At 49.4% G+C, this 17,344-nt stretch overlaps 5 protein-coding genes across 5 annotated transcripts; 1 reads left to right on the top strand and 4 right to left on the bottom strand.

The window, feature by feature from the left end:
* Positions 1–207: 207 nt before the first annotated feature.
* Positions 208–4,480, bottom strand: TRUGW13939_09644 (uncharacterized protein; the record flags this gene model as incomplete). Its single annotated transcript, XM_035492764.1, has 13 exons — positions 208–264; positions 321–821; positions 884–1,164; positions 1,302–1,341; positions 1,509–1,712; positions 1,779–2,016; positions 2,068–2,455; positions 2,838–3,369; positions 3,413–4,038; positions 4,099–4,158; positions 4,214–4,271; positions 4,349–4,369; positions 4,424–4,480. The coding sequence occupies 13 exons, from the start codon at positions 4,478–4,480 to the stop codon at positions 208–210; spliced, it is 3,063 nt and encodes a 1,020-aa protein (XP_035348657.1).
* A 660-nt stretch (positions 4,481–5,140) lies between these two features.
* On the bottom strand, positions 5,141–7,052 carry TRUGW13939_09645 (uncharacterized protein; the record flags this gene model as incomplete). The annotated part of the gene is made up of 5 exons (XM_035492765.1): positions 5,141–5,338; positions 5,400–6,064; positions 6,118–6,622; positions 6,679–6,716; positions 6,764–7,052. 5 exons carry the CDS (start codon positions 7,050–7,052, stop codon positions 5,141–5,143), a joined length of 1,695 nt encoding a protein of 564 aa, XP_035348658.1.
* Positions 7,053–7,814: 762 nt separating this feature from the next.
* TRUGW13939_09646 (uncharacterized protein) lies at positions 7,815–9,424 on the bottom strand (the record flags this gene model as incomplete). The annotated part of the gene is made up of 2 exons (XM_035492766.1): positions 7,815–8,876; positions 8,933–9,424. 2 exons carry the CDS (start codon positions 9,422–9,424, stop codon positions 7,815–7,817), a joined length of 1,554 nt encoding a protein of 517 aa, XP_035348659.1.
* Positions 9,425–10,665: 1,241 nt separating this feature from the next.
* TRUGW13939_09647 (uncharacterized protein) lies at positions 10,666–13,436 on the bottom strand (the record flags this gene model as incomplete). The annotated part of the gene is made up of 3 exons (XM_035492767.1): positions 10,666–12,654; positions 12,711–13,290; positions 13,354–13,436. 3 exons carry the CDS (start codon positions 13,434–13,436, stop codon positions 10,666–10,668), a joined length of 2,652 nt encoding a protein of 883 aa, XP_035348660.1.
* Positions 13,437–14,002: 566 nt separating this feature from the next.
* TRUGW13939_09648 (uncharacterized protein) lies at positions 14,003–17,036 on the top strand (the record flags this gene model as incomplete). The annotated part of the gene is made up of 2 exons (XM_035492768.1): positions 14,003–14,224; positions 14,280–17,036. The coding sequence occupies 2 exons, from the start codon at positions 14,003–14,005 to the stop codon at positions 17,034–17,036; spliced, it is 2,979 nt and encodes a 992-aa protein (XP_035348661.1).
* Between the last annotated feature and the right edge of the window lie 308 nt (positions 17,037–17,344).

The following is a 17,344-nucleotide window of genomic DNA, read 5'->3' on the forward strand; positions in this document are numbered from 1 at the left end:
ATATACTAGTGTGATAGCAACTCAATCCTAGCAGATACTCAAAGTTGTATGTAGGAGTCAGAACTATGCTATACTCCCGAGGATGGCAGTTTTAAACTGAACAATATCATCATCAAGATGAAAAGCTTGATAATAGCTTTATAGGAGCATGCGAGAAGATTGGTCGCACGGTAAATCCCGCCATTGAATTCACAGTCCATCTACGAGTCAATATGCATTTGGAGTGAAGCCATTCGAACGACGCGCAGAAGCATCGTACACAGCCTGATACCAGTTAGTCTCGGACGAAACCGCCTCGACACGAAAGATATGTTACTCACCTGCATATCTGCATTCCACTTCCGAACATCTGGTCTCAAAATCCGACGATCATAGGTCATCATCCCATTGACTTCACCCTCCACATCAGTAGTCCCAGTCCACACTGCGCCAGCGCAGGAATAGCTTTGAACCTGAGATAGCAGCTCACCCAACAGGTCATGATTGCGGGAATTCCAGGCATCAAGTGTCTCATACATTTCATAGGTCTCACCGATAAGGTCGATGGCCTTCTGAACCTTCCAAAGATGCTCGGCGGAGACATTGTGTCCAGTGCCACCGAATTCACCTTGGAAGCCGACGCGAGATGGGTCGAGGCTCTGTGGCAAACCGCATTGTGGGTTACTGTAGTGATGGTTGTCACTGAAGTCGCCAGCCCCGTGATCGAACCAGCCACTGACCGCGTCGACAAGGCGCGTTGGGTCAAGTTCGCGGATTATGTCAGTAAGGTCGAACTCTGGGTAGTATTGATCGGGCTGACCCCAGCCTTCGTTGTAGATGACCTAGAGAATACGAATTTGTTAGCCACGAAAAAGAGTATGATATGACGCCTCGAGTCACTTACCCACGCGAAGACTGACGTGTAGCTTCTCAGCTGCGTGATGATAACCTCCAGCTGCCGCTGAAATTCCGCGTGCTGCGCCTTATTGGGCAATCTTGTGGTTGGAAGAGAAGGCATGTCCTGCAAAACCAGAATACCAAGCTCATCTGCAGCTGTGTAGTAGAGAGCCGGCTCCACTTTGATATGCTTTCGGAGCATATTGTACCCAAGAAGTTTGAGCGTTTTAATGTCAAAGGTCATGGCTTCGTATGTTGGTGCCGTGTGCAGCCCGTCAGGCCAGTATCCTTGTGGGCGAGTTAGCCTAAGCTGGGTGTTTTGTTTCACCGAGAATTTATCTGCAGGTCTATACGAGACCGACTCCCGATAGTCCAGCGAGAAACGCCTTGCAAAGATATTTTGAGTGGATTTTCTTCTTACGTACCTTGGTCCAAAGTTCCAAAAGGGAAAATAACGTCGCCGTTCTATCGAAGGGTCAGCACCTATCATTTTGACATTCTCTGTCTCTCAAGCTTGTCTCAATATGACATTCCTATAGAAGGCCCTAGACCGTGCCAACGCCTTGACTTCAAATGGCAATTGTGTAGGATTCACACTGCCTTTCGACTTAATAAAGTGTTTCAAAACGTACCAGTAAAATTCTCTGTACCCCATTGACCACTTCTCTTGTCACCGTTCTAAATCCAGTGTAGCTGTTGATCGTATCTTCATCCATCTTGATCGTGACATCGTAGAGATTTGGGGAGTCAGGAGACCACGTCTTCGGCGACTCGACCTTGAAGGTTATTGGGGAGCCGGCAGTGGCGGTATGCGTGGCTACAGGGTTGTTGGTTCCCTAGGTATACTATTAGCGTACTGTACGTAATAAACTTCAAAAGAGCTGACTTGCCCTCTCTCGAACGGTAATCTGGATATTTGCGCCATTGCTTCTCGCCGCGCCCACAGTCAAGTTCACTACGCCACTAGCGTCTCCATTGATATCCAGGTCACTAATGTAATTTGTTGGTGCGGATTCAATCCAGACACTTTGCCAGATGCCGCTGCATGGTCGGTAAAATATGTGGCTAGGGTTTAGCGTCTGCTTGCCGATCGGGATCACATAGCCGTCGCTGTCCGTAGGATCAAAGGCGAAGACGATTCTGCAACTATCAGTCTCTAGTTGTTTCTTACTACGCAGGATAACTACACACAGTTCGTTCTGCTCGTCAATGAGGTAGTCTGTCACGTCCACGGAAAAGGCAGAGTAGCCTCCGCGGTGAAAGGTAACATTCCAACCGTTGACGAACACAGTGGCTTCGTAGTCAACCGCGCCGAAGTTGAGGAGTACTCGGTCGCCAGTCCACGTCGATGGCACTGTAAACGTAGTCCTGTACCAGGAGTATATTGTGTTTTCGCCTTGGATGCCCGACAAGCCGCTTTCCAAGCAGAACGGCACCAAGACCTCTTGTGACAGCGTGTGATTAAATGGTGGGTCGTGGAGAGCGTCGTGACTTGGAGCGTTTGTGTACGTCCAGATGCCATTCAAGCTTTGCCATTGCGACCGGGCTAGCTTGGGCCTGGGATACTGTGGCCATGGGTCTGTCCCAACTTCATATGTCCAGTCTGTATCCAGAGGAGGCGTCTGGACCGAGTAATGGCTCGAATCTCCGCTGAGGACCTGTTGTCCGGGATAAGAGACGGCGAGGGCCTCGGTTACCAGCGCGAGGATGGTAAACAAACGCATTTTTATGTTTTAAACTGACGCAAGCATTAGCAAGAATGGTACCAAGGGAGTGCGCCAGGAGGTTCTAATAGACTAGTCTCGTGCGGGGATTCCGGGGTGCGTGCCAAGAAACATGACGTCACGATAAGAGTCCCTAGCTCGTCGTATACATACATTCAATTCATTGAACTTCTTCACTAACTGAACTACAGGCTTCTTCGAAATCCAAAATCTACCATGTTCTCCAGAGAAACGAACTTGCTACCGCGGCCACTATGCACAGACCGCCTAGGCCGTGGCAGAAGATTTGCCAACCCGCGTCCTCGGTATACGCCATCAAATTGCTATATGCTGGGCCAAGAAGAATGCCCGCAGCCCAGGACGTGGTCACTCCGCTCAACATCGTGCTCGGGCTGATCCTGGACAAGATGGGCCCCAAGTCCTCGTCCTTGTCTTCGGCGCGAGTCCTCGCAAACCCATACCGCTGAGCAGCGACCGAGATGGCGACCTGGTTCGAATTCACCAGAATAGCGAGACTTATGCCGATTACGACTGAGTGAATAATAAAGAGCGTTTTGCTTTCGTCGGAGTTACCGGCCACGTTTCCGAAACTGATGAATGCAGCACCACAAATGGCGAACGTGCTGGTGCTCCACCATCTAGGTCCCTGGCGCGAGGTGAGCTCTCCAACTACCGGATTCACCGCTGCCGGCAGGGTTATGGTCAACAAAGCCAAGCTGATCTTGGTCGGGGTCCAGGAATACTGCAGTGTGAGATACAAAGGTACCGCCTATTGCCGTCAGCGAGGCAACAAATAAGCCTTATTAACTTACCACTTCGAGGGCACCGCGGACCAGGAAGATCACGATCAGGGTGAACACAGTGCCCAACCACTCCCACGCCAGCCTACTCAGAATAGATCTGTGGGAATCTGTTCCTCTTGCAATATGGCTATTCGTTACCGTGTTGTAGTCAGTCGAACTTACTCGCCCATTTTCAAGAAGCGAGTTTGTCTCCAAGTCTTGATCTATGCTAGCATTCGTATTTTGCTCCACCGGGGTTTCCGTGTGTACCCCAGGTTTGTTATCCTTCGCAAGAACACGTAACAGGATATCTACCAGCAGGAGAGCTTCTACGACTGCGAATGCCGCCCAATGCCCAAAGTAATCGTAGATAGGGCCACCCACCATCGGTCCAATGATCTCTCCAACGGCCACTCCCACGGTCGTCCAGCCGACGTACGCTCCCAACTCGCCTTCTCCCACCTTGGCAACTAGATATGCAAGACCCGTTACCCAGGTGAATGTGGTGGAGGCGCCTTGGATTGCACGGGATACGAGAATCATCTCTGGTGTTGTGGCGACGAAGAAGATAATAGTTGATGAGACCATGATTACGACGCTGAGTAGGAAGGGTTTGCTCTTGGATGCGCTCGCGTCTGCAAAGAAACCGACCACAACTGTTATAAACGAGCAGTCAGTCAGATAGCATACTCCATTTTTAAGATTGGCATACTCACTATTGGACAGAAGCGTAGCAACCGCAAAAACTTCAAACGCCAAGGCATTCCATTGCGATACTAAAGGTCTATAGTCAGCGTACGATATGGACTTATTGAATTGCCCAGTGAATACTTTGGTGCTCAGGGACGTGCAGTCGTCCTGAAAACAACTCTGGGAGAAATGGTAAAACCTAGCCAGACGTTATATTCTGTGCTCAGAAAAAAAAAGAAATAGAGAGAACGCAGAAAGAATCGCAGCTACACTCACTAGTGTATAGACCATTGAGTCCTAGAACGATAGTATGAGCACAGCCAACCTTCCAATCCATTGCTTGAAGCTCACTGTCATAATCGCGAAGCCGACCACAAACGTGGCATACGTGTTAGAGGACAGCATCATGTCAGAGGCCAGCCTGTCGAAATGATTATTGAAATTAAAGCAAATGATATACGAAGTAGTATATAATAATGTGTACTCCTAGAATAATCCCTGCCTTGATTAAGTTTAGAGTGACGACTTCTCGCTTAGATATTATTTTGCCTAGTGGAGCAAGCTTATACAAATCAAACAATTACAGACAAGCGGTATAGAGACCACCAATAGAGACTTTGAGCAATCCGCCAAGGAAAACTAACAGAAGAACTCGCCGATCGCAAACCATGTTTGGCTGGATCGTAACTAGAACTTAACCAACATAAGTGTTGGACGCTATACCTAATATAATTTTAGCACTTGAGACGTTGATGTGCAGTAATTTCCTAATCAGGAAATCCTTTCAGGACTTTTAGACCGCCTTTCTAAAGAAGAAAAAATTCCCCCCACCATCTATAGCTCTGCTAAATTTGATTTGCAGGTTCTTCTGTTAATTTCTCCTTAAAGACAATTTTCTAAAAATTTCTAATAAGGCCTCCTATTCTGCAGTCACATGTGAGCTGTTACACTCGTATAATCGTTAGCAGTCGAAAGATTGATCAAAAACCAATTCTATCTCTAGCCAAGATGGCGTGCTGCAAAACAGCACAAAAAAACACACTATTCAGTCCAAAAATATATCCTGGACTAAGTAAGAGTAGAGCGCAAATTCTCATTGCGCTTTGCGTTGGTTTCCTCGTCGTTACTTTTGCGAGGCTCGACGAATCCCACTGAGTGATTGTAGCCCTCCCGAGGAGGGCCAGTATAGTGTTTTTTGCCACGAATTATCCAGTAGATTGTTGATAGGAATAAAATCGCGACCAAGTAAGCGACGGCATAGTTCATCTGAAATTCTGTTAGCTGGTTGCATCTTCCCAAAAACGAAGGGGGATTTTTTTCTTCTCACGGTTTGAGCCGTTACTGGCAGATTTGTAGGCATGATAAATATGACCACCACGAAAATGGTCCAGAGACAGGCATAGGCATTGATGAATATCGCGTATTTGCCCAAGTGCCACGGACCAGGAGTGAAGTTTCCATAAACGATCTTGCAAAAGATCGGAATGCAGTAAGACAAATCCAAAGCAATCGCACAGACATTGAAGACACCGGCAATAGCTGGATAGGAGCCTAGGCCGATTAAATTGACGGCAATAGCCAAGAATACCACGACCCAGACAGCGAAGACGGGTATCCCAGTCTGGGGCATGATCCTAGTCCAGACTCCGCTGAGTGGCAGAAGCCCGTCGCGAGAGAGGGCAAAGATTGTCCGTGTAAGCGACTGCATGGCTGTAAAATTCCCAAATTTGAGAATAATCAACGCACAAACCGTAAAGAAAATACCTCCAGCTTTACCTAAAACGTTGTAGAAGATCTGTGCGACCGGCTGTTGGATGGAAGATGCAAGAATAGAGTGTTCTCCGGTGGTATCACCCATGACAAAACACAGGACGATATTGTACAACCATCCTGCCACGTAGGTGAAAAGCATGCCCATCGAGATTGCCCAAGGGGCCTTGATTTCGGGGTTATGGATCTCCTCCGCAATATGAGCGGTCGCATCGTAGTCGGCTGAAATTGGAGAAATATTAGTTGTGATCGTGTATGGACACCGGAAAACTTACACATTGTCCAAGAGACCGAGAGGAAACCAAACATAAAGCTCCAGCCTATGGGCGACCATCCAGACTGGTTTTCAACATGGGTAAAAACGTATTTGGCGGTGTGCTTGGGAGTGCCATTCTCAGGCTGTGCCATGACGAGAAGAGCAATAGCGCAAGAAACCAGGACTAGGGCGTGAAAGATGACATATAATCTGGTCATCTTCTCCATCCAGTACGTTGACAGAGAATTAGCTAGACCGGATAGGACAACCATCCCAGCCATCGTGGCTACAGTGTGACCAACGCTGGGAAAGTATGTGAAATCCGAGCCAATTGAGACAGCAGCAAGCAGAAGCGACGCAGCGCTCCATTCGGAACTAGCAACCCCGGCCATCTGCCCGAGAACATTAAGCCATCCAGTGATCCAACTGAGAACTGGGACATATCTCTTTGGCGCGAGTCGAGACACGGTGTAGTAGAGACCACCACAGGTAGGGTATGCGGAGACCAGTTCTGAGACAGAGAGCTGTAAGCAATGTCAGTTTGAAAAAAGGTTTCGAGTTGGGCAGTTCTTCAACATACCGCAATGCACATACACCCAGCACCCGAGATAAGCCAACCTTCGAGGTCGTTAGTATGATGGTGATGGAGACAAAAGGATACGTACACCAAATGACTGACGCGCTACCACCTGCTTGGAGCGGATAGATGAAGGTCGTAGCGACTGACGCAAACACGCCTCCGACACTGACAGCGAAAGAAAATGTTGAGAGATAGCCGAATTGTCGCTTGAAAACTGGTGTGTACCCAAATTCAGCGACAAGGGCACGATCAGCCTCGCTCATCTCGTTGGGATCCATCATGTTATTATTCTGGACAACGCCTCCGGCTGGAGGTTTCTCCAGGAAGCTGCCAATAACATGACTGTGCGCATCCTGGGAGGATTTTTCCGCCATTAGATCGGCTGGTCAAACCGGTACAACAAGAATTCGGAGGAGGTAGTTTAATACTCGTCGCGGATCAGAGTACGGGATTTTTCTACACTTGAGGGTACCTTAAAAGGTTACATTTTTTTTTTCAGTACTAGGTCACAAGCTTGTGATATCCAACGCGCTTGGCACTGGTGCGAATTCGCCGGTGGTAGAAAGATACTGCCACCCCATTGGCCTTCAAATGTCCATGTCATCAATTGACACTAATATATGCATGTTGTAACGCTATTAAGAAAAGATCAGAAGAATAGTAGTTAAAGAAAGTAACAATCTATACAGAGTAATTCTCGTAAAAATATGACAAGACGATTGAATAAAGTATAAAACAACCTTATAAGTTATATGACTATATATATTTAAGTTTTAAAGATATCTTAATAACATTGAAATATAGAATAGTTATACTCCTGGAGGTGGCCCATGCAATACGAACATGTTCCAATGGAATAGTGGGGCATCTAAACCAATAATACTCAGGCTTTATACTCTAGACGGTTAGGGTTAAGTTATAGCCTAACCGCAATAGGGATAGTGGCCGCGCTCGTACCACATTTCGACTAAGCAGCCGCCTGAAGAATAATACGCTGAATAAAAAGACGGATCGCATTGTGGATATAAGATTGTAGATATAAAAACATAAAAAAAAAGAGAAGTCGACAGACGCCTAACCACATGACCCAAATTACTCATAAATCAATCAACAGAAGTACATGCCCACGGTATCCATCACTGGTATTGATGCTGCTGAGCAGGAGGATAGCTAGGGCTGCTCATGGGGCCATCATAAGCCCCCGGAATTGGCACTGCATCATACGTCTTCTCGCCCGGCGCGGCGCCAACATGCTCATTAACCTTTTCCGACAGAGACTCTTCGTCAGGTGAAGCACTTCGCTGAGAAGAAAACCCGTCTTGCGCGACTTTGGGTGTGGCCTGCTGGACGCGAATCGGCGGCGCTTGCAGCTGGAATGGTTTCGTGACTGCGCGCGTCGGCGACTTGGGGTTTGCGTATTGCACAGCGTAGCTCTCGCCGTTCTCCGCGCTGGAGTAGACGTCTTGAGGAGGCGCCATGGTGACGTAGGGAGACTTGGGCGTCATGGGGTGGTAGGGTGATCTGGGCGTCATGGGCATGAATCCGGGGGTATTAGGCGCGGACTGAACACGGAGCTGGGCAAGATACAGGTCCGAACGCGCCTTGTCACGGAGATCCATGGTCTTCTTTAGGCGCTGCTTAGAGTAGAAGCGGTAAAACACAACGGCGTAGATCACCAGGACGACTGCCTCGAGAACAACCTCAATGATGGCGCATACGAGCGACCAGTCTTGCATACGGCAGACCAGGCTGTAGTTGACCTCTTTGTCAAAGAGTTGCTCTCGAAGATTCTGGTTGCAGGACCAACCCCAAAGATCTTTGCCATTGCCGTTGGCCTTGGAGTTTTGGAAAACAGCCGCGCCAACAACCCACATGATTGCACTAAAAGTGAAGAAGCCGACGGAGAAGAGCGAGTAGTATATGGCGACTTTCTCTCCTCGTCGGTGTCCTCCTTTCCAATAACCCCAGAAGACGATCACGGCAGTAAACAGGGAAACGGAAGATAGCACCAGCAAGAGGTATTGTGGCCATGGATTGGTGCCTTCTGCCCATGGAGGGAGATTGTTTCGGGTCTCGAGACCCTTGGTGGCTCTGAAGATGTTCAAACTAGTCGAGAGAAGCGAGAGCACGATCAAGCTGCAGCCAAAGTTCACGAAACGCAGCATAACCTTGGCCATTCGTACTCGGACTTTGATTTTCTAAAAAGATTATTAGCAGTGAAGCTGGAAGAATGGTAGTGGTTGGAAAAACTTACCAAGTCTCGGGCATTTTGTCGTTCAGATTTCTTTTCCTCCTTCTCCAAACGGAGTTCCTCGCGAAAAGTCGGACTCAGCGGGTTCAACGTCCTCGCTGTTCCTGGCGTCTTGAGCGCGCTCTTCAATGGCGACGCCGGCGTCAGAGGCGGCTGTGCTGCATGTCGCGACGGATCGCTGTCTGCGACATACCCAAAGCCAACATCGGACACATGCGGCTGCGGTGCCTTTTCGGACGATGGGTCTGCAAAGGGCGAGTGGCCTGCAACCGGGGAGATCACGGTGGTCTCCTCGGCAAAGCGCGCAGTCCGCGGGCTCTTTAGTGAAGAATGTGACGATGAGCCAGACGAGTGGCGCATAATCGGCGCCGGGTGTGTGTGAGAATGGTTCGACATGCTGGAATTGTTGCGGTCGTTGTTGAGGAATTCCACTGGCTCGGCAGGCTGTTGGTTCAGAGGACTGCTGTTTCGACTACTATCACCAAAGGTAGACATTGAATCGTCAAGCTTTGTCAAGCTCTCGTCAAGCCCTCGGCTAGGTCAGGGAAGTTTGATATATGTCTCAACTGGCCAGCAGTCGGTCGTTCACACAAGATAGCCAACGGTGTGTCGTTGGAAGTGTCGATCTGACGATCCGACTGGAGCGATTTCCGGATATGTGCGGTATATATTAAGATAGATCGGAGGCTGCGAAACCCGCGCAGTACAAGAGTGGGAATAAAAGCAGAGCAGACGGAAAGCACGATATTAGGAAATGGAAAAAATGGAAGCGCAGCTTGGAGAAAGAGAGAGAGAGAGAGAGAAGAGGGAGAGAGGCCGCGACCATGGTGGTCTATGTATGGCAATGCTCCCCTCCCAGCCCATCGACTGGGCAGGAGCAGTCGCTGCACACCGTCAAATCATCACATCCTCAGGTGCTTTAGCGCCCGGCCTTGTCGTGAGGCCGAAGCCCTGCACGTCGCGATTGGCCAGGACATGTGCCAAAAGGCTGGCGATGCAGGTCTGCGAGCAGCGATTGGGCGGCAGTAAAAACGAGCTATCGAGAACGAGCGGCGGACTCGAGGTTTCTGTGCGCTGAGTGGCCTGAGCGATGTCAGGCTAGAGAGAGGAGATGCAACGAGGGGAGCAAATCACGCTCGCATCAATGGTGTATCGACAAGAGCGACCGTGCACGGCGTGCAGTGATGCAACTTTCGTCACAGCACGCAGCCAATCAGGCTCCATACATGGCTAGTGCCGGCGTTCCAGTGGGCCCCTGGCTGTCTCTTAGCCAATAACCAGTCTTGTAGAAGCGCGGGCCGCTACTAGCCTCGCATTAGCGCCGGCGCTACGGTTGTATCCCGCGCTAGCCATATCGGGAAGTTTCCGTGAGGGGAAATTCGTCGATCATGCGTGACAAAGTCTTTCATCACCTCGCTCTGAGACTCTTAAGTACAGCTCGGACCACAGGTTAAAAATAAACATGCTCGATTTTTACCATTGGCTGCCCCGCCAGGACCCCCCTCGTGATAGTATTAATTAATTACATTGGCGCTGGCACGGTCTAGAACATATATCAATCTCCTATCATGGCAAAATTCGTACGTCAATCGTATACTCTGAACTATCAATAGCCCCAACAAGCATACATGAGAATCCTATGTGCAGGAAGACTAGAACACACAAACATAACTGTAATAATCCCAAAGTCAACCAACCTCCAACGCCATGGCAAGGCAAAGTAATAACATAGACCTCTACATTCCACCTTCTTCAATCACTGCGCCAACGTCCCGAGAAATGTAAATCTCTTCCAAAGAGCCACCGCCCTCCGCGAAAGGGTCTCCGCCCTGCAACACCAGTCCCTTTTCGTTGGCCAAATGCAAAAGACAGATAAATCCAAATGACGTGCTAATATCTCGGAGCGTTTCTTCTGGATAAACCGACTTGAGCGAGTTCATAATGTTGGTGAACCGCAGCTGGCCTTCTTTCTCCGGCTCTGCTGTAGCATCCGACATGACATGGTCACCGTCTGGATGCCGGTTCTTCGGCGTAGGTGTGGGCGGGCCATCGTCATCGGTTTGCTCTTCAGGCGCGCTGACCACAGCTGCCGCCTCCGAGGACGAGTTGAATTCCATCGACTCAATCAGTCTATCACCCATGCCTTTCCACATTTCCTCCTTTAACCGTCGAACATCCACCTTCTTAGCAACACGTGCATAAGCTACATAGTCTGGCCGGACACGACGGCCACCTTGTGTCACTAGCTGAGACCCGAATCCTCCGCCATGGAGAGCAGATCCAGGCGTCGCCCCGACCATGTTCAAGAGCGCTGTCAAACCACCACCGCCAGCCGATGTCGTCGGCCGAGCATTTGGATCGACCGGGGGAGAGAACATTTCTCGAGCATCTGCGAACGGCATGTTATCGTCGTCATCGTCTCCCATTGGCAGCCCGTTGGGGAAAGCAAGGCCATCGTCATCCGCAAAGAAGTTCGCATCGTAGGTTCCTGCTGCGCCGCCATCGTCCTCCCCTGCGGCCATGTCGTTCTCTGGCTTATGGTTCGCCCAGAAAGCCTCGTCCATCTCTCCAGCCACGGGTACACCCTGTGGCCGTTCAATGCTCTTGTGAACACCAAGGAATCGTCGGGATCCCATACGGGCCTTAGGTTTGAGGAAGAGCCGGAGCAATTGCTGTGAGTTGAAATGTTTGTCGTCGGGGAGAAGGTTGCGGCCTTTTGTCTTCCATTGCGTCTTGGGTATCGAAATCGCTGAGTTGGAGCTTGCTTGAGTATATATCACCTCGGCCGCTGATGAATCGAGTGGAGCCGAAAAGTCGATCTCAAACGGTTCCTTTTCTTTGCGCTGCTTGGGCGCAGTAGTTGTGGACGATGCCGCTGTAGTTTCCTTGATTCTCCGAATTCGCCAGTGTTCAGGACCAGCCCAGTTCTTTTGAAGCGCATTATCAAAGTAGCTAAGAATGTTTTCGTGCTCTTTGTTAGATGGTTGGTGAGAGAGCGATAGAGTATATGCATCTCCGTTGTCCAGTCCTTCACCGTCTTCGTCTTCGCCATCAATCTCCATTCGATGAACTTTCAGCATCGGTTCTAATGCCGCCTCTCGCGCCCAGGCTTCTCCGCCCTCTCCAAAGCCAGCATCTTCACCAATGTCAAAGCCTGCAAACGTTCCATCATCATCATCAAAACCAACTGCATTATCATCGTCAAGCATGATGCCTGATGCATCACCCAAGCGACCGGATTGTTCGTCATTTTCACCGACCCTATCATTGCGCCATTCATCGGGAGCTTTCAGCATTGCCATGTTGGAGCCACTAGGGTCGCCTAAGTCGAAATTCTTGAGAGACGGGCAAATGTCTTGTTCAGCAAGGCGATCTAGGTCAGGGAAAAACTTGTTGGCTAGAGCCGTGATATCAATTTCCACTGGGTCGACATCCATTGGATCGTCTTGTTGCTCTTTACTCTTTTCTTCAGTCTCTTCTTGTGCCTCGTCTTCTTGCGTGGGACCTTCGGGATTGGTTGTCTCGTCAACGTCATCACTACTATCAAAGACAATTCGGCCCTGGCCATCGATCGAAAGGTGATTCAGCAATAATCCCTTGGCGCCGCCTTCATCAAAATCTGCCGACGCCTTTTTGAACAAGGGGTCTACCGCAAATTCGAGTTCAAGCTTTTTCAATTGTAAGGAAGCAAAGGATGGGGCCAGTGTTGCTTCGTGAGATCGAGTCTAGAATAAACATGAGCATTTGCAACTTCTCTATAAAAGATTTCAACGAGACGAACCTTCTTTCTGGATTTTTTCGGGGCGCCGTCTTCGCCCTCTTCGTCTTCATCTTCGCCCTCGGCGCCTTCGCCAGCTTCCTGGGCCTTGCGGTCGCGACTGTCGGCCAAACCACTGAGTAGCTTTCCAGTTTCAGTGGCCACACTGTCCACTCTACTAGTGTAGATCTTGACACAACCATCAAGCGTGCAGCTGGCTTTTTGGAAGTTGACGCCGTCGCCTTCTCGGAGCAGAGACATGTCGTGAAAGTAATCGATCAGGGCGAAATTCCAAGAGTTGGCAGCATTGATTTTGTTGTCGGTCGCCATCTTCATCCACTCTTCAAAGTTGGCGAGGATCGGGACTCTTTTGACTGGAGTTGCGCCCCTGCCACCACGGCCATCCACATCGCTTTCGCGACCTCGGCGAAGGGAGCCGCGCGGAGTCGTCGGACTTTGGCTGTCAGCGCGGTCGTAAGCTGTCCTGCGCGGGGGCATAGGCGTTTTCACAGCCGCTTTGATCTGGTTCATTTGACGGTCATGAAGGGCTTGTCGCGACTGCATCCGAGCAGCCTTTTCTCCCATGTCATCGTTTAGCGGGATCCTAGCGAGGGCAAGTTAGCAAGCGTTCCCAATAGCAGCAGCAGCAGCATCGTTCCTTCCGTACTTGATGGGAGAGTTCTTGTGCGGTGTCGTGGTGCCGCCATTTGAGCGACGGTGGCTCTTCGAAGCATTGGCGACGCGAGGCATGGTGTCTCTCTTATTTCTTTGTGGCAAATATTACAAACAGTAACAAACTTGAATAAATAAAAAAAAAGGCTGGATAGAAAGCGATATTCAAGAATAATCAGACATCCATATCAGTCGCTTGACCGGCAGACTGCAGGGCGGCGAGCGTGCAGATAAAAAAGCAGGAGGTGAGACGATCGCAGGGCTCTTTCCGCTTTGTTTGGTGATGATGACAACCACGGGTAGGTGGGGATTGTCAACAAAACATACGGCGCCCCGCAGCTGCCATGTGTGCAATCACGTGCCTGCCAAGCCAGCACCGCCACAAATTCATCAGCAAGCCACTCTGATGACGCTCACAGCGCGCGCTGCAGTCTCGTCTGTCTTCAACGCTGCCTACTCTTTATATCCATGCATATATCATATGGCTGTGTCCTTTTGTTCCACCCGTTGTCCCTGTCAATTACATGATTGATTTGTAAAAACGCCTGCAAATATATGCTCGCCATTGTACATAACTCCAGATCGCAATGCCGCCACTGTGATGCCCAGCCAAGCAAGAATACATCGGTCAATTATAGCCAACCATGGTGCGCTCAGTGAGGCACAAGGGCCATAGAGCTTTCAATCCTCGGCCGTTTTTTATTAGTGTTGCGATCTTTACCCTTCTGGCATTCACGAGTTGGATCGCCGGCTGGTCTGGCAAAGGCCAATTAGCAGCATCCAACATCGCAATTCAGAAGCGTGCGGACCATGGAGCGGATTTCCTCAACATCTCATCGCTCAACACAACTGATGAAGAGCTAGAGGTGCCTTTTGCCCCTCAATTACATGTGTATGAAACCAGTCACTAACGCGAAACAGTGTCGACTTGTTCGTCACGCAGACGACCAGTGTGCATTCGTCAAGCAAAATTGTCCCGATGAGGCTGGGCTGTTTCCCTACATTGAGCTCTACTATTGTAATCTTCGTCATGTCCAACCTATCGCCTTCACCATTATCGTAGCTTGGCTGTCGATGCTCTTCAGTACTATCGGTATTGCTGCCAGTGACTTTCTTTGCATCAACCTCAGTACTATCGCCAGTATCTTGGGCATGAGTGAGAGTCTGACAGGGGTGACCTTCCTAGCATTTGGTAATGGCAGTCCTGATGTCTTTTCGACCTTTGCTGCGATGGGTTCCAACAGTGGCAGTCTGGCTGTCGGGGAGCTTATTGGAGCTGCTTGTTTCATCACCGCCGTGGTCGCCGGGTCAATGGCTCTCGTGAGACCTTTCCGAGTAGCACGTCGCAGTTTTGTTCGTGATGTTGGATATTTCATTATTGCCGGGAGCTTCAGCCTAGTAGTTCTTGCAGACGGGGAACTACATGTGTGGGAATGTGTCACAATGATCGGCCTTTACGTCTTCTATGTAGTGATGGTTGTATCGTGGCACTGGTATCTCACCCAAAAGCGCCGAAGGTTTGAAAGAGAATTTGCCGCCAGGGCTCAGTTTCATATTCCTCAGAGCCAGGAGCTGGACTTGGAAGAACCATATACAGACGATGATCCTGTTGCAGGAGAAACACGGAGCCCTCTCCACGCCCAACTAGCTCCAGACTTTGAAGAATTGGGAATACCAGCTTGGAAGGATGCCGAAGATGAAGACGATGAAACACGCAACAGATACCTTGCTGAAATTCGTGAAAATATGCATGTGACTAGGCCCACGCCGCCTCGACGACGTACCACTGTTAACCCCATTCGACCAAGTCTAGTCGGAGCTTTGGAATTTCAATCGGTTCTTTCCTCTCTCAAAAAGGCAAAGAACATTCGTGATGATACGATTGATCTTCCCCAGTATTCAGATGATAATATTGGTGATCAACTTTCACATCGAAGGCGTGCCTCTACCTTTTTGAGCCGAAACCGTGGGGATTCTAATACACACGGGCAAGATGGCCGGAATCGCCTTCGATCTGTTTCAATGAATGATGCCTCCGGTACACAAGCTGACGCTGCTGTCAATACAAATCAGAACGCACCTCCCCGGCTTGAAGTGCCTCAAAATAACGTCTATTTACATTCTGAATACCGAGACGGATCGTCCATTGTTGAGTCACCTTTTATTATGTCACCAGCGGCCTCATCAAATAACTCGACTCGTTCTCCTACGCCTCCGCATTCACCGACAAGGCAGTCATCTGATCTGTTGACTGTTCCGAGTGAGAATTTCCGTGCTCCCAATTACCAAGCATCTCCGCTGTCACATAGCATTTCTCCCTCTGATGTCTCGCCATTATCCAGCTCCTATGCCTTGGGCACCACTGTCAGTTCTGAGGACAATAGCGAAACGAGCTCTATTGTGGCTTTTCCATCGTTTCTTGATTCGCCAGCTCCAGCATCTCCGTTATCACATCTGCCAAATGCATTTCCCCCTCCTGCGTGGGCAACATCGGGGGCAGGGCTGGAGGGCCTTGTCGAAGGAGCCAGTCCTGGGTCAACAATTTACAGATCGATGCCGCGCCGATTTCTTCCTCCTATTCAGCTTGTATTTGCTACGCTCTTTCCCACATTATGCAATTGGCGCACAAAAACTGTTTTTGAGAAATTGCTAGGTGTGGTGGCTGCCCCCAGTGTTTTTATCTTGACACTCACGGTTCCAGTAATGGATCCTAGTCGGGGCGATGCAGAAAGTGAAGTTGAACTAAGTGCAAGTGCAAGTGACGAGGACCAACCAAGGCCAATCATACGCCTACCTGATGACTCGCCAATGCTGCCTCCAAGCAATGCGTCGCCCAGTGTGGATTATCAACTTTTGGATCCGATACCTGTAGATAGACAGAGGCTTGATTCTGAGATGCCAGCTGTGCCGACACAGTCTAACGAAACTTCCTCACAAACAACGACAAGATCTTGGTGTCGCTGGCTCACTATAGTGCAGGCATTCACTTCTCCTTTCTTTGTTGTGGTCGTCGGCTGGTACAACATAGACGGTGACCACAATCCACGAAACTTGGTTATTCCTATTCTTAGCGGTCTTCTACTGTCGCTGGTCAGCGCAGCTACACTAATCATCGTTCTCAAGAACCGCGAATTGTCCCAGCCGCCCAACTGGCTTCGACCAGTTCTCTCCTTTATCGGCTTCATTGTCGGCATATGCTGGATCGCGACGATTGCAGACGAAGTCGTAAGTCTGCTCAAGACAATAGGAGTCATCATGAACATCAGCGACTCACTTCTCGGCCTCACCGTCTTTGCCGTGGGCAATTCCCTCGGCGATCTCGTCGCCAACGTCACCGTGGCCCGCTTGGGGTTTCCCGTCATGGCCCTGAGTGCGTGCTTTGGAGGGCCAATGCTGAACATCTTACTCGGCATCGGCATTGGTGGTTTGTACATGTCATGGCATTCAACCCAGCACCAGCAGACATTATCCGCTGGCGCCGTCCCAAACGGACCATACCGAATCGTAATCTCAAAGACCTTGGTAATCAGCGGCGTGACGCTTCTCGTCACCCTTTTGGGCCTTTTGATCATCGTTCCGCTGAACAACTGGAAAATGGATCGGAGAATCGGCTGGGGCCTTGTCGCGCTTTGGGTGCTAAGTACGTTGGGAAATGTCATTGCCGAGGTTGTTATATAGTTTTTTGACTCTTACCTTTATTTCGAGACACTGTATATATATCATTCGCAAGTCTTATTTTTTCTCTTTATGACATTTGGTCGCTTACTTCACTGTTGTTTGAGCCATATCTTTAATATGCATCCTCAAATATATAAAACAACTAAGACATTTGTATACAGGATATCAGGAACGAATATTAAAAAATCTACACATGACATATATTCAAGAAACATTATCTACATTGCTCAATTGGTGTAACATAAAAAGGACTAAAATAAATAACATTCGAAATTGGATTACATAGCACTGACAGATCAAAGCTAATC

This window comes from Talaromyces rugulosus, chromosome V (genome assembly GCF_013368755.1).
Source record: "Talaromyces rugulosus chromosome V, complete sequence".
Taxonomy (NCBI): Eukaryota; Fungi; Ascomycota; class Eurotiomycetes; order Eurotiales; family Trichocomaceae; genus Talaromyces; species Talaromyces rugulosus.